At 34.6% G+C, this 21286-nt stretch overlaps 1 protein-coding gene across 5 annotated transcripts in view; it reads left to right on the top strand.

Annotated features, from left to right (window-relative positions):
- The window catches only part of DACH1 (dachshund family transcription factor 1), a 352684-nt gene that overhangs the window by 236867 nt on the left and 94531 nt on the right, over positions 1-21286 (top strand). For 3 of the 5 annotated variants that reach the window (XM_066545065.1, XM_066545063.1, XM_066545066.1), the window contains 2 exons: positions 11311-11446; positions 13709-13843. In XM_066545065.1, the coding sequence (XP_066401162.1) occupies positions 11311-11446; positions 13709-13843 (271 nt within the window). Of the gene's footprint in view, positions 1-11310; positions 11447-13705; positions 13844-21286 lie in introns of all 5 variants that reach the window. The other 2 variants (XM_066545064.1, XM_066545062.1) reach the window with 1 other exon arrangement.

Genomic DNA, 21286 nt, shown 5'->3' with positions numbered 1-21286 from the left:
ATTAAAGCTGCTTAAGTTACCACGGCCTACATTTAAATATGTCTGTGGGAGCATATTGCAGTGTGACCACTATCTTTGTCTCCAGTTACCGGTCAGGTACATTTGAGTACAACATATCTCATAGGCCATGTAAAAATGGTTTCCGTTTGTGGAAAGCAGGGCCTGCTCTGTTGACAGATCTAACCCCATTATGGGAACATTGCTGGACCCAGGAAACACTTAACTGAGAAGTACTTTTGGCTCATGTGATCTAAACTTGTCTAGTAGGTTTAAAACTATTGGACTCTGAAAGGGACATACTGTCATCATATAATTTTGTGTATTATTGTAACTGTAGGCAGTCCCATACCAGAAAATTTTCCTTATCCTGGGGGTTGTTTAATTCTTAACAAGTCCGTTTTTGTAACTGTTTCCTTTAGCAGAGATAGATTCCTTATAATCTAGGTGAAGACCTTCAAAGTACCTAGCAATTTAGGCTCTCTGAAACATTCCAACAACGTGTTATAACTGGAAAATCATAATTTCTTTCCAAAAGTTTGCTTATTTGAGCATTTGTTTGTATTAATAATCTACAGTATGTATCAATGTCATTTTTGAAAATTCAGCTCTCATATCCATACTAATTAAATATTCATTGTAGCTGCCAACTTTTGCATAACTCCTGGCATAACATCCTGTGCAAGTTATTTGACAAACCAGGTTTCATGTTCCCATCTGGTTTGCACATAACTGTAATATAAAAATATGTGGATTTCAATGAAATGTTTTTAAATGACCAAATTAACCTAAGTTCTCTTTAGAAAAATGTGCACATACGAGGATGTGCACAAAATACAGATTTCTTCTGAACTTTGCACTATAAGTTAAGGATTTTAGGTCCTTTATGTAGAACATCACATTACCTAAGCACTGTCATGACTTCTTCAGTCAAGGCCTGTAAGTTATTGCTCACAATTAATTTCTACTTCAGGTGAATCCATAAACACAAGTTTTTACTTGTCCCTCAAAACTCACTTCTAAATGTAAGATCTTGCTGCACATAGTTATTTCAGCAGTACCATAAGGGTTAAGGAACTCCTACTCATTCCTTCAGCCCCATTGTGGTACAACGTATGTCTAGATTTATATCCTCTGTTATTATCTCTTGCAGAGGGATATGGTCATGTGGATAGAGGTAGCACAGATAAGTAATTATGTTCCTATTTTTTAATACTGAACAGGATTGAAACATAAACCCCACAAACTTAAAAGCATGAGGTCATTATTAGGTGATTTTCTTCCCATGGGGATGGACATAATGTCACTGGCAATTTACCTGTTCTTCTCTAGGCATAGTCAGAGGCTGTGATTTTAATGTCCACTGAGTTATATGCACCGAGTAGTTGAGCAGGCAACTGTAATCAGCATACTTCTTGAACCTTGTGCTGGCAGTGTAATGTTTATGAATAATAACTTATACTACAATCAAAATAAATATCTTCAAGAATAAATGTAAGTGAGAAGGTCAAACCTCCTTTTTCTTTATTTTTACAGGAATGGATAAATAGCGCAGTTGCTCTCTTTCATGAAACTGTTTGTTATTAGAATTATAGCTTCCAGTTTTTTTATTGCAATTATTTTCAGACATCTTGGCTTTGTTTTCACTATGGTTTTACTCATTTTTTAACCCTAGTTTTACTGAAGTATTTTCTCCTTAGTGTCAATGTTTCCACAAATTGAAAAGTTTTTGAATCACTCATCTCAGAGTTTGTAGTTGTAACCTGAAACAACAGCATAGATTTGAAATTAGAGTATAGCATGTTTGCCAGTGTAAAGTCTGCTTGAAAGTTAGAAGGCCTGTGAGAAATTTCGACTCTGAAAAGTAAATCAATAGTAACCACATCTAATTAAATAACAAAGAACAAAATTAAGTCTTAGAAAATCAAAGTCTTCAGATTATGAACAACCAGGTTCGTTGGATAGAAGGATGGCCTTTGTGAACAGTGCCACCGTAGATGGCTTGCTGACCTTTCCCTCCAATTCACTGACTTCACAGCTAGCGCTGTTATCTTTAAACTCACAAAGCTTCAAATGCCTTTCTATTACTGGGCAATATTTCATTTCTTCATGATAAGATGTTGGAATAAAGCTGAGATCATGTACTAACTAAACATTTTATCCTGCTGCATTCAGGAGATGAGACAAAGACAAAATTACCAGGGAAGCCTTACAAAGCAACACCTTAGATTTGGCAGTGAACTCTGAGCCCTAAAATCTTCAGAATTATATTTCAGAAGAGTGTTGTGCCCTTTCGAACATGAGACGAGCATTAGATGTCTTTTTGTAATGGAATGTTTAGATATATGAGTTGGATGAACAAGAGGAGAGCAACAACAAGCAGGGACAGCAGATTGTGACAACAATGAATTGCAGTGAGTGTGACAGCTGTGACCTGGGGATGCTTTAGACATGAAGTGGCTTTCATCACCTGCCCATGGTTTCAAAGGCTCAGCTTGTTAGCAGTTTCACTACATCATTTTTTTTTCACTCAGCAGAAAGATATATGAAAATATAAAGGACATACCTTATAATAATAGCAACTTGAAATTACATTGTAAAAGTTAGAACAGAGCAGCAGCATGCCAGAATCAAAAATTGCAATTTATCTATATGTGACTAATACTTACAGAACAAATTAAGAATAAAACAGAAGAAACCAATATGTCCAGCTGAAAAAGTGAAGAAATCACTGGCACGGTAGTTTTCCACTATATAGTGGATATATCAGACTAAACTTTGCTAATTTCCTCACATCTATCATAGCACTGGTTGTGTTACACTATTTTTTACCTTTTTTTAAATCTATCTATATATAGATAGATATATTCCTGTGATCCAATAGCAGAAATTTACTGTTAACTTATTTAACAAAAGTAGCTGCTGACAAATTGTATTTTTTAGAATAACTCTGTTTATAGGACTATTCTGACATAAAATTTAATTTTGGAATTCATTCACTTTTTCATTTTTCATTGGCAATATGTGTGTTCTTGTTGATGTAATTTAATGTTCCTATCTTTTTTTTCCCTATAATAGAAGGTCAGTTGGTCAGAGCCTGGTGCTAATTACACCCAGGTCATGGATTCAATCCCCATATGGGCCATTCACTCAAGACCTGGCCTTGATGGTCCTTCTGGGACCCTTGCAACTCAGACTCATGTGTTTCTGTGGGTTTTTTTCCCAAAAAGTCCAAATAATAGCCAAAGAGAAGAAATACATCTCTGCCATACAGAAATGGCTGAACAGAGGACATTTTAATGTCTCATGTCAGACTGGTGGTGAGCAAGTCCAGAGAGCATACCTGAAAGGAAACAGGCTCTAAGAGGAAAAAGAGCAAGTTCACTTCGCTGATCTGAATCTTGAATCCTGTGTTGAAGGCAAAAGTTTTCTATGGACGCTTCTGTGTCTTACAGGAAAAGCATTGTGAGAGCATTCCTGTGAAGCTGGATATGCTGTACACCTTTTACAGATGGGGAATGAGAACAAATTTGATTGTGTTCCAAACTGGCAGAAAAACCCTTTTTGTATGCCTAACCTGAAAAACACCTGACTTTTCAGATATCCTACTATTTTTAGAGACATTAGTGCATAGTACATTCAAAATAGAAATTTTAACATTACTTTAAAGTGCTTTCCTTGAGTGTATAAAAGTGCAAGAGGGAAGCTACTTTAATTTCCTCTTTATCTGATATGTGAAGTATGATCAAGTTTTCTTCTTTATGTAATGAGAAATTTGATTTAGAGCATTTAAGTAATAAAATGTAATTTTATTACAATAAACATTTTAGAATAAAAATAGGACTATCAGCTCCTAAGACAACTGCTTTTACATGTTAAGAAAGCAAACACAAAAATTAGAATATACTAATGAATTTTTAAGTATAATGTAATTCAAATAACAATTTTATCGTAGCTGCAGAAAATATGATATCTAATTTGTAGGAACTTGAACATAACAGAGAAGAAAATCTCTGCGTTAGAATAACTTGTGTATATGCACACTTCTTTTTTTTTTTTCATTTAGAATGAGTAGATCTTAGGTCAAAGTATAGTTGACCTTCTTGATTATGGCTTAACTATCTTTATATTAGAGGACACTATGTTCCACCTCATTAATTAGTTCTATCTATATGATTAATATTATTTGTTTTAGCTTTTAATGCACTTTTTATATAATTACCTTAGAGGATGCTAACTAAATATGGCAGGCTGTAACTTGGAATCATGGGTTTTGTTTTTTTAATAATAGAGGATCCTATGGTTCTTTTATCATGCATGTTTCTGAGGTGCAGTTTGAAGCTAATAGCAGCCATATGCTCATATGAATTAACTTGTGGCATGTAAAATAGGTATCTACATGTGACACATAGAAAGTAGTACAAACTTTATGTTAGGAAATTTGCATGTTCTCGTGTGTAACAGGGAGCTATGTATGTAGTGTGAGATTGACTTGATGCAAAATGACCATGGGGCCAGGTACAAGGAATGAGATTGATATTGCTGACTTCTAGGCCATAATACATGTGTGGTTTGGATTTACTTTGAAGGGTGAATTCCTAGTGATGCTTCTTAAGCTTACTTTGCAAGTAAGGCTAGGTTTTCAGAAGAGGAGAAAAAAACCTTAAAAAAATCAAAAAGTGTGTCCAGCTTGCCAATAAGGAGTTACTAATTTGATTGGAACAGAGTTTCTTGCATGTCTATATATTTGCATATTGCATGGAGTTTTTTTTGTATACCTTAGAAGGATATTTTGTTGTTAGAAGAAATTTTCATTGTGAAGGTAAAACCAAGCTCTTTCTTCTATTGATAGGGATCAACTTTGTTTGCTTGCTTGTTTTTGTAATCTCTGTAATGGCCCTATCCATTGACACCCACTTCCTGACTAGGTCATTGTGCTTTATGTACTGCGCATGATTTCCAAGGATTAGATCTTTTTGTTGGGGAAGTACTGTTAAAGGATTACTTGGAAGTCTCCTATTTGGCTTTTTGTCAGTTAACTTCTGCTGTAATAATACATGTGAAAAACAGGACACTAAAAATCAAGCCAATTCAGTTTTATTTTCAGTTGATCTCTTTCTTCATCTTATGCTTTCAGTTGTCAGTATTCTTGTGATGGGAACAGCAAAGTACGTACAATGAAAAACTGCGGAAGTAAAAAATATAATAGAAATCAACTTCACTTGGTCCAAAAGATAAATAAGTTCAAGGTAGTCACAGAGAGAGAAAACATGTAATGTAAACATCATGGATTCTCTTCTTCGTAAGACATCTAAGATTTAAAATAATAGTGCAGTTAATGACAATACAAAATATTAGAACTCCTGAATTTTGATTGGAATTAGAAGTGGATCTGTAAGAGCAAGATGAGAAAGATGTCATGTGCATCAGTGTGAAGTTAGCAAGATCTTTAGCAAGCCAGATAGTATGCAGATAAGGAAATAAAAATGAAATTTTTTAGCATTCAGTCAGTTTGATAACACTCATCTAGAAGTGACTGAGGAAGTTAGGAAATAACTAACTATTAGTCCATTTAATTTTGCACTTCCTGAGTCTAAATATTCATTTAGAGCACCATAGTGTCTTGACTAAAATGGAATGAAAAAGTAAAACTGTAAAAATGTTCTTTTTGCAGAAAATACAAAAGATACTCAAGTAACTAATTTCTTACACTTATTCAGCTAAAGCAATGTCAAATTAAATGTGACATTTTACAAGAAAGTTATTCCTGGAATACATCTCACACAAGTTCAAAATAAGTCAGTCAGGAGCTGAAGAAAGAAATCTGTGTTTTGATCACTTTTAAAAGCAATTTTTATAACTCTACCACCAAAAAGGCTTGGAAGACAGGTGTCTTCCCACAAAGGTTGGAAATAATATAAACTATTCCTTGTTACAACCCACCCCAAAAGGTGAGGGTAACGCAGGTTCTTATTGATAGATTCCTTGGGGCAAAACCACACTAAATGTCGTATGAAATGACACAAATCCATGTTCTTAAAAACTTTAAAGGAGGGTTTGGAGGGTTTATTTTAGAACAGTTTGGTTGCAATGGGGGAGCACACATGTAGCCATTTAGGTTATTATTATATGTAGTATATTACTACTATTATATGTAGTATACTACTACTATTACTTGTGTGAGCAATATAAAAACATGAAAATAACACTTTAAAAAAAATGGAAAGGATTAGAAAGATATCACCACCCATGGACCTCACAACAAGACTTGACTTTTGCAATTTCAATATCTGTTGGCTGAAGTGTTTGTGGCTGTCTTGATCTGTCAGGAATAGGAAAACCTCACAAAACACCAAACTTCCACAGTTATATATGCTTAGGTTTGGGTGGGAATGCCCAGGTTCCTCTCCTGAGGTAGGGAGTTTCACAGTGAATGGTATAAGGCTGTGGATCACAGGACACTTCAGGAGCCTTTCATGATCCGTGACACCTCTGGGGATGCCACAGCTGCCTCTCCTGTCAGCACAATTGAGTCAATTATGGCCCATCAGAAGGGGTGAAGTCTTTCAGACTATGAGTGAATGTCCCACTACTTCCCCAGAGGAGAGTTTTCATGCCTGAGCCATTATGAAAAGGGCATAGACATGATAAAAGCACTAGCCCACTGGCATATTGGCAAGATTTGCATCTTACCAGCCTCCTTCCTCATCTTTTTCAACACCCAGCTGTAGCCTTCAGTGGTGAGTGTGTGCTGTCTTCACCTGGGTGGTGCCAGGTGGGCCACTGTTTGGGTCATTAACCAGTCCAATCTCTCACACTCCTGATTAAAAGATGATGCTGATGCTGATTATTATTATTATTATTATCACGACTATGTAAAACAGTTTGTGACATTTATACTTTCCCTAGCATGCAGTTAGCCTGTCCAGGGACACTGTGGTTGCCCCATACCTGGCAGTGTTCAAGGCCAGGCTGAATGGGGCTCTGAGCAACCTCCTCTAGTGGACAGTGTTCCTGCCTGACAGGTGGGTTGAAACTAGATGGCCTTTAAACATCTCTTCCAACCTAAACAATTCCAAAAGTTACTTAACTATGAAAAGTATGACCTTGAAAATAAATTACTTTATTCTTGCACTTCAGTGACTTAAAGCACAAACATTCTTAAAGAAGTTTGTTCAATGCTGAAGAGGAGCAAGACAACTGAATAGTTAAAAATTTATATACCTTTAGAGCAAGACTTAATTGTGTGTCTAGAGCTCATTCCATGACTAAAATTAAAGGATAACTAAACCCAAGAGATGAGTCTTATGGCAAAGTAAACTAGAACATAGTAAAAGGCCAAGACTAAATACCTGTAGGAGAGAAATAGCCAGGTGAAGACTGTGCATGCAAATCTGGTTTGGTTATTGCAAGAACACGTATTCAAAGTTTGTCAGAAATGGTCAACAATTTTGTTATTAAGGAACAAGAATGGCAAAGAATTAAGAATATTTGTGTGAAAACTGAGGTGGTGACAACCTAGAAGATACCACTTACTTTTCTGCCCTCTTAGGAGCAGAAGGATTATTCCTACATCTAGTACCTGAAATGTCTTCAATAGTGATACAACAATTAAACTTCATCAGCTTTGTGTTTTGATAGATTTTGAGGAAGGCTTTTGGTAATGAAGCAATTTTCAAAGAGTGAAAACATGTTGCTGAAGCAGAAATAAAATAGGCAGAAAAAGAAATTAATATTTTGTAACTAACTTTGTGACCTCATATATCTCAAAGATGTGATATAGGGAAGAAAGTATTTCTGACCTTCTGAATAACATTACCGACATATTAAGATAATTATTTTTTTAAAAATTACTTAAAAATAACTTTCAGAATAAGATTTTGCAGTATTTGCCTATTTGAGAAATTTAGAAAAAAAATTGATAAATACATAAAAACTCTCCTGTTTTACTTAAAGAGACCAAGACAGTGTGATTTTGTGAATGTTTTGTAGCATTCTGGAACAAAACTGGGGTGATTTCAATTCTAGAGATAACCTCCGTCTCATGTGTTAAAATCTCTGATACTGAAATCTTTTACCTGCTTTCTTACAGCATAAAATAAAATACCCAGTGTCACTGGAGGAAGCCTGTTATTTATGAAATGGACTTGATATTGAGGGAGTGTAGCTTGTCACTGGAATAAGAGTACAAGAAAGGGTGTTAGAGCTCCCTAGAGTGAAAATTTCTTTGTGGTAGCAACATTTTTGGAGGAGGTAAATGCCAGATTCTTAAATGCTTAGAATTCATGATTTGGATCAAGTTGTGAAGGGCACCCCAAGATAAGGAAGGCTTCAAATTTGGCCCCTGAGAGTTTGTTGCCCACTGCTTAGTAAAGCCTCTGATACCTGAGAGTCTTAACAATCCTGAAACGTTGGTGAACCAGATGCTAAATTCCTGCGTATTACCTAAATTGTTAACACTACTTTTTTACCAGTGACTATCTGTAGAAAGAAATAGGGAAGCAAAAAATGGAGGAAAAAAGTAGTGAGAGAGGGATATACACCAGATTCTCCAGAAATATCTGCCTCTGTGAGTAGGCAAGTTTTGGGAAAAATATTGGGCAGTGGATAGAATCCTAGGTGATATCTGTTGCTAGGATTTTAAGTCAGTAAGTTCTATTTCTTTGCTGTTTCTTGTAGAGTAATTTGTGCTAAAGTGGCATGCTTTAAAAGTGGCAAAGTAGCTCTGATCTGCATTTTCAAAAAATTTTAAATGGAGTCTAAAGTTAATATTTTGCCACAAACCAAATTAATCTTTTCTACACAAAATCTCTGTTAAGGAAGACATATTGATATTCCAGCACTGTTAGTTTATTACTATGACTTTTTTACAACTACAGAGTATTTCAATTTATTATTAGTAGCATTGCCATTTATTATTTCAGTGAATTTGTTAAACACAAAAAATTGCTATAGACTAGATTGCTGATTGTGCTGATATGAAGCAAGGATATAAAACAATAATTAAAACAATAGTTAAGGATATAAAACAATAATATAAAACAATAGTTAAGGTACTAAATTGGTTTATTTTGCATTTCTGTGTAGTTCAATTCCATGTTTTATTGGAATTAAAGAGTATTTTATAAATGAATTGTTAAAGCCAAGATATATAGTTTTCTCATGGATCTTGTCTATGTCATTTTATATGAGAATAAAACTCATTATCTGTTTTGTTTGTACAGTAATTATATTTCGTTGTCCTGTGCATTCCTTTTGCTCGCTCCATCTCATAATACGTGCTGTAAAAGCACACATAAATAAATAGGATAAACAAATTAAGCTGTTTAAATAAATTAATTTACTCTGCAGCTCTGTATTCAAATCTTATGTGCTCACTGGATTTCATTTTAATGAAACCCTTCTAAGAACAATACATTGTATGCCAAACAGTGAAATTATATTTTAAATGAATGATTAAATATACCGTGTTCTAATTTATATCAAATCTGTACACTGTGCATGCTTAAATCCTCCTAAATCTAAAGAAATAAATCTTCTACATTCTGAAAACATCTGCATTATAATCCTCCTCTTGAATACCCAGTTCATGGGCATATAAACACAATCAAAGTCATAATAAGCCTAGAGCTATGATGCAGTTAAGCTATCCTCATCAAGGTTTTTGACTTAAAAACCTAAGACTGTTAAAGTGGAATCCACTTAGATGACTTGCAACATTGCTCTAAAAAATCTCCTCCCACTCCATCAGTATGCTCATTGAATCCCTTTGCAATCAGAATCTCAAGTTCAGCAGATATTTTTTTTTGAAACTTACCTTGAACAAATCTATTGATTACTCTAGTTGAGGATGTTGCAAAATTTCTTGGGCATGCATTCAGAGAAATAAATATTTATCTAGTGACTGTGCATGATAAAATAATGACTGCTCGAAAAGAACTTTTCTGTGTGAGGAATGTAGTGCTTTTTTCAAGAAAATACATTTGCAACAGCAAGAGGTTTTTTTGTGTTATTAAACATGTACTAATTGTATTATTTCATTACCGAAAGCTTTTAGTGAGTTGAATGTGTGCAGTTGTTTGTTGATTGGTGGTTTGGGCTCATTGTTTTTCTCATTATAAGTCAAGTTTTCAGTTATCAAAAGGAGAAAAACAAGCAAAAAAAAAGTATAATATAGTATATATATATAATATAATATATTATATATATATATAATATATTAGTATAATATATTCAGTCCTTCCAACAGATTTCCCTATAGGATTTATTTATTTTTATCACTATTTTTCCAAAACAGCCGCACTCTGACATATTTTAGCAATGAGTCTTGCAAACTTTCAGCAGTAAAAAGGAAACTGCAGGCAAAGACAGCAAATTTTCTAGAAAGAACTATTCTGCACTCATCTCCTTTTGATTATGGTTTGTGTCAGACTTCTGGGTAAATATCAGATGTATCTGTCTGCTACATACTAACAATTCTCACATAGCAGATATGCAATTCAAACCATCATAGTCCTTACATTCTGGTTTTCAAAACCAAGGAACCTCTTGAAGTATCATAGCTCCTCTTGGCTACCATGCCAGGCCTTTCCCTGGATAGAAAAATATGAATGGTGATTTTCTCCATTTTTAAGTGATATGACCACACTCATCCAAAAAGTGTGATTCATTCCAAATTTGTATTCCATGGTAAAAATAGACATTTGGACTTAACATCAGTCGTGTGACTGATATAGGTACTATAAGGAGGTTATAGTTTCTTTATGATCCATAACAATTCCATAAGATCTCGTTGCTCAAGAAGCCTCTTTGAAACTAAAATGTGAAGTAAAAGTCAACATGAGATAAAACAACACTACCTGGTCTTTATCTATTTACAGAAATACATAATTCCTCATCCCATAATGCCAACATCTGTAAGCCAAAATGTCTGCTTCCAATTCAACTGCATGATGATGCAAGTAACAAAAATAAACAAACAAAGAAACCATTAAAAAAGAGAAAAAAAACCAAAAAAGCCAAACCAAAACAACAACAACAGAAAGGTGAACAAACCTCTTACTTTTTTAAGCAGAAGGAAGTTAAAAGCCTAATAGGATGAACAGTGCTCACATTGCTTGCGGAAATGTAAGAACTAGTGTCCTAAAGTTGCCAAGTTTCCTTTGAGAATGCTCTGCAAATCCTGGAAACATCAGCAGGGGAACAAATAGGTTGTAATTTAGGAGCGAGATTTGGTTTAGGGAAGCGATGTTTGGAAACAGAGGCTTGGTTTAACATTGCCATTTTTTCCCAATGGCTTTTTGTGTGGTCTAGGAACGTGTTCCAGACAGCCCTTCTCCTGCTCCTTCTCTTGAAGAGGGCCGAAGACCTGGCAGCCATCCATCCTCTCACCGAAGCAGCAGCGTGTCCAGTTCTCCTGCACGGACCGAGAGCTCTTCAGACAGAATCCGTAGGTCCCATTCTTCTCCTTCTCACCACTTTAAACTGATGAGGTGCAGCTTGTTTTTCTGGTCACAGTGCCCTCGCCTTAAATAGATCTCATATGTCCCATGTTCAGAAGTTCAGCTGCAATAACTGTCTCCCAACATTATGTTCCCCAGTTTGCAGTACTATAATATCTGATGCTACATTAACAGGTACTGATATAAACTGCCATCATGTCATATTAAACATAAAGATATGAGCAATGAAATACAGAATTACAGGTGGGAAGCAATTTGCTAGATTAGTTTCAGAACTATACATATAGTGTAAACATTTTTAAAAGAAATTGGATTTTATTTAATCTGGTTACTCATTTTTGATTTCTATATTGAATCTGACTTTATAAGCAATATTTTATGTGGTAGAATTGCTTGGTAAAGAGAAGAATTGGGTTAAATAAATTAAAAATGTTCATACTTTATAAATTTTTTAAATACAAATTTTTTTTAATGGTGAGAAATATGATAGAAAGAATATCACCTCATAGCTCACAGGGGACAGAGTGAAATTAAACTGTGGTGTCCCAGAGTGATGCCATTCTTATCAAAGTTCTGTATACAGGATGTAAATTTCATGGCAAAGACTCTGAATTTTCTGATATTGCAGTGCAGCAATGGAAATTAAGGTTTTAAATGCATACTGTTTTATGGATATGTACTTAAATTCATATTACACTTGTCCATTCCCTTTAATACTGCTCTGTTGCAGGTTTTCATGTGTTTAAATCATCTTTCCACAGTGGAATTTGTCAGTAGGTGAAACTGGGGGGTTTGGCACACACATTGAAGGCCATGAAATAGCTGTATGAAATAGGGGGCCATATTGATTAGATGCAACACGTGTCCTTTAGGCTGCTCCTTTTCAGGATCTCCCTCTACTCAGGAAGCTGACTCTTCATTGACCTTCAGATGAGAGATCCTTCATTAGTGTGTGATGAAAAATGACTTACCAAAGAAAAGAAATGAGGCCTGACTATGACAAGCTGAAAATTCTGTTTTCTTGTCACTTGGACAATTCAGAGAGCAGATTAAATTGGCATCCCATATACTGTGACCTGTCTATTTCCCCAGGCTTGACCCACAAGCCTTTCATTATATTTTCTTTCCATTGTCCATTTGAGGAGGGGGAGTGATGGAGTGGCTTTGGTGGGCATGTGGTGTCCAGCTAGGATCAACCCACTGCAGACTTCATATGTTAAGATCTGAAAAAACCCCTCACAAATGTGGAATTAAATTTTTTTCTTAATTGATTGAATAGTATATTTGTTTACAACTGATGAAGCTCTTTTCCATTGTTCTCTTAAAAAAACCCTAAAACAACAAAACATCAGAAACCCCCAAAATCTAAATTGAGAGATATTTATTGTTTTTGCTAAGGAATTGCTCATTTTTTTTAACAAAAAAGGAAATTGTACCGTTCAGCTTACTCTATAGTTTACAGAGAGGAGTGGGACCTTTGCACATTTTTTTCTTCCATGTAAACATCGCAGAGTTCCTTAAGTAGTGGATCACTTCAATAACTTATTTATTTATAAGATAATTATTTTCTGTCCTGATTTGTTAACATCACACCTGATTCTTAAGTACATATTTTGTAGTGCCAGCCAGAAAAAGATGACTACTTCAGGAATATGGGTTCCATATTAAAAAAAAATTACTAAAAATCACATAAACATCTTGAAAAGACATTTTTTTTTCCAGAATAAAAGCATAGAAATATAAACTATCTAATATGAGTTTCTGAGGTGTGTTTGAGACTCATGAGAGTCTCTGAAAGCTGTTGGACAGGGCTTTTCCACCTGTCTGATGGGCAAATAAGCAATTCTACTGTTGCACAGAATATATAGAAAAGAGTGTTTATCACCTGAAAGGTCACAATGCTTCATTTAAGGAAGTTATTAGGGACTGCATTTTGGGAATGTTTGTACTCAAGCATTTTTGTACAATGAACTAAAAATTTAAGAATTCTTGTTAAATAAGCCAGAACATATTTGCAAATCTCTAACTTTATGCAAAGTTACTGAAATTTCTTTTTAAAATTCATTGTTTTAAAGTAGAAGTGACAGGAAGAAATTTTTCCTCTCTGTAGATCCTGATAGCATTACTTAAGTAACTTTGTGATTGTTCAAATTCTTGTATAATTAAGAGGAAGACCATGTAAAATAAGTAAAAAAGAGTATTGTTAGTATGACAGCTGATTTCTTTCTGCCTGTGCTTGTGTCTAGCAGCTGTCCATCAGAACGGGCTCTCTATGAACCAAATGCTGATGGGTTTGTCACCTAATGTCCTGCCTGGACCTAAGGAGGGTGATCTGGCTGGTCATGATGTGGGACATGAGACAAAAAGAATACACATTGAGAAAGGTAACATGAATATTATAATTGTACTGCTTCAGTGTAAAACAAGTGTTATCTTGGTAGCTAAATATTACTATAATTGTGATTTTTAATTTCCTTATTGAGATTTTTGTTTAGCTGATTTTTTTTTTCAGTTTCACAAATCAAATTGTAACGGGATAATAGTTTTCATTATTGTTCTATTTTGTCATCTCCAGTATTAATACATATATATATATATATATATATATATATATATATATATATATATATATGAGGGAGAAATTTCATAAATATTGCAAAGTAGGATGAGTGAAAAACTGTTTTACATTATTATTGCCACTCTGACCCTTCTGCAGCACTGTTTAGGTATTTAAAGTTTCTGTCTCCGTCCAGTTGACTTTAATGACCTACTTCCCAGAGGGACTGAGCACCATGAAAATTAGTCCATGTGTGCAAAAATGAAAAAGGCTAATACCAAGCCATTAAATTAGGGAATTGCATAAAATGAGGCTGGTATACATTATATAATGGGATTTAAATTTAATTGAGTATATGACCAAAGTGTTTGATCTAGGTGAATAGTCCACATGCACTTATGCTGATTATGACACCATTTCATCTCTGCTGGTATTCAAAGTCAAGTTCCTGTTCAGGGCTCTTACAGGGGATTTTGGTAGGGTGGTGGTGAAATGTTGAAAGGTGCATTTTGTGTTTTATTTGCTTAATGTATGTGAATTTTAAGTCTTATAGACTGGAAATATTTTTTTTAAAGAGAGGCTTAAAAAGCAATGCATGCTTTGAAAAAAATTTCTTTCAGCTTATCAGAAAAGTCAGTTCTTTGAGCACAATGAGAGAAAAAGGTACAATAACGTTGAAACAAAGCTGGAGAAACTGCTGTAGCTATGAAGATTTCAGAATAAGACATTTTGTGACATATTTTAATGGCTATAAGGTGATACCCCCTCTGTCTTGTGTTTGAACACTGAGATATGAAAAGGAATTAAAACCTGGACAATTCTGTTCTGGACAGGTGGTGTTTTTAATAAGATTACCAGAAAAATTAATGGAAACAACATTTCTTTTATATAAACCATTTAGTTTGGTTCATTGCACACACAACCTGTTTTTGCTTACACTATGCCCTCACTCAGCCTCTGCAAATTGTATCCCTGCTGTGAAGTATGATGTGATCAAATAAGTTTGTTTTGAATTTCCATAAATGATTTTATTTCAGCCTTTGAAGTTACTTGTTTAACTGTAATCTGACTGGTAAATTCTGCAAAGAGAAGTACATATTAAGAATGGCAATACTTTTGCATGTCATTCAGTTTTTTAAAGGGTTTTTTAATTATGCTATCCCAAATGTGTTTTCCCAGTCTTTGCAAGATCTGTTCTCAGTAAAACTGCTGAGAATTCTCTTTTTTCCTCAGTCCTGTTTAGGTCAAACCACCTTTTTTTTTTTTCTTTTTTTTTCTTTTTTTTTTTCTTTTTTTCTTTTTCCCCTGCTCTGTTCCAGCTTACTGAATTAATGGTAAATATTCATGGGCTATCTAGATTGATAGGGGTTACTAAATTAAAAATTGTTTTCTGTTATGACTACATTTATCATGTCTCTCATATCAGTCTTGTAACTTTAGTACTAATCTAATCTGTATTAAAACAAGGGATTTGATTTACAGATATTTGTGGAGATTGTAATCGTCTAGTTTTGTCACTGCGAGCTTGCAATCAGGTTTTGAAACTGTTTTACCCCTGGAAATCAGTCAGACTGTGACCATATTTAAAAATGCAAACATACATGCAGGTGGTGGCACTTTTATTGTTAAAATGCCATCACCTTCATCAGCTGAGAAGGAAAGGAAAGGAAAGGAAAGGAAAGGAAAGGAAAGGAAAGGAAAGGAAAGGAAAGGAAAGGAAAGGAAAGGAAAGGAAAGGAAAGGAAAGGAAAGGAAAGGAAAGGAAAGGAAAGGAAAGGAAAGGAAAGGAAAGGAAAGGAAAGGAAAGGAAAGGAAAGGAAAGGAAAGGAAAGAAGAAATCAAAAGTTCTAAATAAGTATCATGAACCATTTAAAAATTAATGTATTTTCTTCTAAGACTTTTGTTGGCAGAAATATACTAGGTTATAACTAAAATGTCTTATAATAGAACCTAGGAGAACCTAGAAAATCCTTCCTAGTAAGGAAGGCCCTGTCTTTTCTCTTTTTGTCCTCTCTTCCATTAAAAAAAAAGAAAATATGAAAAATCTCTGAAGTTATCTGAGATCAGGGACAGCCAACAGATAATTTGAAGGGGGAACAAAGTTATAACAGAGTTAACTGATCAACATAACATAATTTTTTTTGTCAGAGGGGTGAACCATTTGTTTGACCTGATCTGTGAGCTGGATGTGGGAGAAAAATGCCATTTACCTGTTAGAAACATAGTACAAATGAGCTAATTTGACCAGTCCATACAACAAGGTGTAATATATTTAGAAACAGTTCATTGGCATTGGCAAACTGAATAAGTCTTTCAAAGATCATATGTATTTGTATTAAAAATCTAGCAAGAATTATTATTAATGACAAAAATTAGTTTATTTTATTAGAGTGGTTTAAGCTACCAGTAAAGCACTTGTGTAGTTGTGTGGGGTTTGTTTTTGGGTTTTTTTTGTTTTTTCTTTTTTTTCCCTGTTTTTTTGGTTTTTTTTTTTTTGGGGGGGGTTTTGTTTGTTTTGGGGGTTTTTTTTGTTTAATTTTTGAGGATTTTTTTGGTGTGGTTTTTGCTTGTTTTTGTTTGTTTGTTTGTGGGTTTAGTTTTCATTTGTTTGTTTGTTCGTGTTTTGGGGTTTTTTTATCTGCCTTTAGATTGTCTTCAAAATATATTTTCAGGTTCTGGTATGTGGAGTTCTGAGTGACTTTACCTTCCATTGGGTCAGGTTATTATTATGAAGGCAACCATCAAATGAGGATCTGCGGATCTGACTGTTAAAACTAGAAAGTTCTCATCAGGCTCTGGATCATTATTTGTTGCAGGAAAACTGGAAGAGTTTCTATTGTCAGTGTTAAAATGTTTATTGTTAAAATGAAACATGAGTGTTGGGGACATTTTCCAGCTGCTTAATCCAGGTGTGCAGCTTGGCTGCATCCTAGCTTCAGGCTGGGTCAAGACCCAGTGTACAGGTCTGAAGTTCCACTCATTCCCTGAGTTCCATAAGAAGGATACTTAGGTTTCCTAAGGTTATGTTGTGGTCCAGTGAGGTTCCTTGTCTGGACTAGGGAGGACAGCAGAGCACTTCTGCCTCACAGATCACACATAACTCAAGATGTCATCATCTGTATCACCAGAGGTCAATTACCCTAGATTTCCAAAATTTTTGCTTATTAGAAGACAGCATCATTTCCAATTTTACTGAAAGAAAGCTGTAGAACTGCAAATGGTCCTGGGAAGAATGAGGTAAGTTCAAGTACACAATGTTAGCTCAAGTGCTTGACAGCCAAAACTAAGCATCTAATTTTGTAATCTATAATTATGGACTCTTTGATGATACTCATTTGTTTTTATTGAGTCAGATTTAACAAGAAGGGCTTATATGAGGTATAGGATTCAAATAGAAAGGATCCATTCAGTTTTCTATGTTAAGAGAAGACTTCAAGTCTTTTCAAGTTTCTGTGACATGAAGAGTCTAGTTCCTCAGTTTTGGTGAGGTACATTTCATCACTTATCCCGTTCAGCTTACATATGACATCCTGCAGACTTTCCCAGTCTGAAGCTTTAAGAAGCAGATTTTTGGTGTTTTTTATGGAACTGAATACCCATTCAGCTCTTCAGTAATTTTATCTGTTAAGCATGGATAGGAAAGAGGAACTAGTGGAGAACATAAAAGACTAGACTGCTGAATCCTGATCCTCTTTTTCCCCATTGATCTGAAGTGTTTCAAAAAAAGAGAGTTCAAAATAACCAATGGCTTAAAAGTCAAACACACCGTACTTGGAGATGTGGAGCACATTTCCTGAGCACTATCCTTAATCACTATGCTTTTTGTAAAAGAGGAAAGTATATTTTAACATTACCCCTTTACCCTTAACGACCTGGACTCAGGTTGTTTTGGGTATTCAAGGTGTAATTTATAGCTCAGTCCTGCTGACAGTGTTTGTCTACTTACTAGCCCCAGGTGGCTGCATGCAATTTTTTGTTGGTGATGTTGGAGGCAGTGGCTGCTCATAGCACCCTCTAACTGGTACCTGCCTAGCAATACCTACTCTGTACTTTACAAAGGAATGTAAAACTCAGCTCACTCCAGCCCAAGATTCCCTTATGGGGGACAGCCACTGAAAAGTTAGTTGCTTTAGCACCAAATATAGATGCTTAAGTGTTTTATTGGATCTGGCCTTAGGGCATCAGATTAGAGTTTTCTGTCTCCATCAATTTGGGCTGTTTTTAGATAGACACCAACAGCAAATGAAGCCTGAATGTCATGCTTACATTTTCAATTGAATATGTTATTTGAGATGTTATGGGAAGGACACTCTCTTGCTGAAAATATGCATGCTGTTTTCTATGGCAAAGTATAAAATACTCACCATGCTCAAAAACAAGTTAAAGTATTTCTTTCAGAAGAGCTTTAAACTATGATATTAATGGAAATTCCACAAGTAATTTTCAGGTAATCAACAATAACTGCTTCTTGACAGCAGCAATTAAGGTATAATTTTATCAAATCCATGTATGAAAAAGCCCCTGGGTTTGTCTTTCTTTTTATTTTATGTCCCCCTGCCAAGACAACATCAGTCTTAGACCTTTTGCTAATATTTTCTAGAAGAGAATGATAAAATTTCAAAGTATCCTCAGTTAAAAATGGAAAATTTAAATATTCTGAAGTTAGAATTGGATTTTCCTGTTAGTATTCATGCATCAAAAAGGGAACTAATGATAAGTATGCCATCCTATATAGTTAGATATTCATTCTGTATTATCAGCAGTAAATCCTCTTAAAAGGCATGCACAATATAAATATAGCATGCTTATTCACCTCAACAAATACAGAAACACATATGAATATGTTTCTATAAATATGAAAGACTCAAATGAAGTTTTAGAATCAACACAATTCTCTTCAACCTGGACTGTTCTCTAACAAAGTCATCAAGCAAGTGATGCAGACCTTTGCTTAAATTCCATTCCTGGTCTGTTACAATTTTAGTTAGTTTTCTGAGAAAGCCCTTTTTTAAGGAGAATACTTACCAGCTGATGTACAGAGTAAATTTCATCGGCAGCTCTGCTTCCTGGCTGCTTGTGTAAACATATTTTATCTGTTCATTTTTGTATGGATGCATACTCACAGAGGGATACTTATACAATGTATTTATTTGACTGGATATTGCATTTTAATGTAACAAGAAGAATATTATTATACTTAGATGGGTTTCTACATGCCAATACATTTGCAGTTAACACGTTTTAAGTCTACATTCTCAATTCACATCTTAAATCTTATTTATTAAATCTTAATAGATTAGTTGTTAAATCCTTAAGATACTGAATTCACGCTTTCTATATCACTTAGGACTTCTCAAACCCTTAAAAGATAATAGTCAAATTTTTGACCTCTGACAGATAATACAATAAAGATCTGCTAAATTAAAGGTTTGATAAAGCCAGTATCACCAAGATAACCTTTTTACACTTTGGTGGTTGATGTATCTTTTCACTCAGTCTGAGAGGCTTAGGAATGTTAAAAGTACATTAAAAGCTTTTACAGTTAATGGATTACAAAGGTGAAAAATAAAATCAGAAGTTTTTTCTTAATGGGTTGTTTTTTGCTAAGTAGCTGGAAAACATCTATTTTTGTTACATAGAAAACATATTATTGAACAGGGTGTGAATAGTATGTGTAGGCAGGAAGAAGTACAAAGGCTGTACAAACTTCTGAAAGCATTTTTTTCAGTGCAAATAATTGGATAAAATTATTTCTCTAGACCCTCATCAAGTCATCCTCCAGTGACATTCCTCTGCAGACTTGTGTGCTACTAGGGGTCTTTATTCTGCTGGGGTAGTAGTAGTTTTGGCACATTTGAGAGATTTGCTGTGCAGTTTTCACTTGATGGATATGTGCACATCACTTCCGAAACATTCCCAGCTAACTGGGCTCAATGCAGCCCAAATGCACATAAACAAACTACCTATTGCACATTTAAAGTGACTCACATGAGTCTTGGACACACCTGATTTTCTGAATAAGCTCATATGAGTTACATGTGCACAGAATCTGATGTATTTTCAATCTACTGAAACAGCCCTACGTGCGCAGTTCTTACATGTCTTGTGCCCCAAACAGTTCTGAAAGGTGCTTTATTCTTCAGTTTCTTTTTTTTTCCCCCAACTTTCTTTTCAGTGGTCATTATGTGTCCTTCATGCAATAGACCTTAGAATGGTCTTTAGTTTTTTTATGGTCTTTATTGTATCTGTAGTGGAGAGGAGCTATAAACCCCTTTGAAATAATTTTGCATGATCATTATGATTTTTTAAATGAATTCTTAAATGAAAGACACAAAGGGTATTGAGAAGATGTTAGAAAGAGCCTTTTTATCAGGCTACCACATTGAAGTTTTCAAATCATCAGTTCTCTTAGTGTTTACTTCTAGGAGAAATATGTCACAGGGAATTAAGTTAAAGAAGTTATGGCATCCCACTATGAGAGGATATGTCCCATAGCACCATGAGGGTGATCAAATATGGTTCTGTTTCTCTAAAGTAGTTATTTCTAGTTTGACTTTTTGCAGGAGAACAAAAGGATATATGATATATCTAGCTGCCCTAGGACTGAATTGTGAAGATTTAACATATAATTGTTTTGTGAATTTAAAGGGAGCATAGAGTCATACATGTTCTTCCTGAAAACTCACATAAGTGAATGCCCTGGCTTAATGGAAATTTATGTACTAGGCTTTATTTGTACCACTTTATTCTAATGGTTACTGTTACAGAAAAGAGAGCTCACAAAATTTTAAGAATGTCTTCCACTTGGGACTTCTTGAAGGCACTGCTTTGAAAGTGTTAATAACCTGCTGTGCAATTGGCTTTAAGTTTTATCTAAGTTGTTCAAAATACTCCAAAAAATCAGTTTTGAAAAGCTTTAACTGAGAATTGCAGCGCAGACATAGATATTATTTCTTTGTAATAATATAGCCAATTTTATATAACTAATAATATTTCTTTCCTTTTTTAAAAGAAAAAAATATTTCATCTGCCTTTTTTGTTACAGTATCTACACATAGTATTTTTCAAATTTTTGTTCTGAGAAAGTATTGCAGTATTACAATGAGTATTACAGAATCTGCTATCTTTGCATGCAATCTATGGTCAGAATGAGTTCTCAGAGATACTTCTTTCCTTTAGTGAGGATAATTTGGGTTTGTGTCCTTTGAGATGTATCAGAGTCTCACAATTCAACCAGAAGCAGTTTCAATTTGTTTCTACCATTCAACTT

Source organism: Molothrus aeneus, chromosome 2, assembly GCF_037042795.1.
Source record: "Molothrus aeneus isolate 106 chromosome 2, BPBGC_Maene_1.0, whole genome shotgun sequence".
Classification (NCBI taxonomy): domain Eukaryota; kingdom Metazoa; phylum Chordata; class Aves; order Passeriformes; family Icteridae; genus Molothrus; species Molothrus aeneus.
Note: the sequence above shows the minus strand (reverse complement) of the source record. Positions and strands in the feature narration are given on the sequence as shown.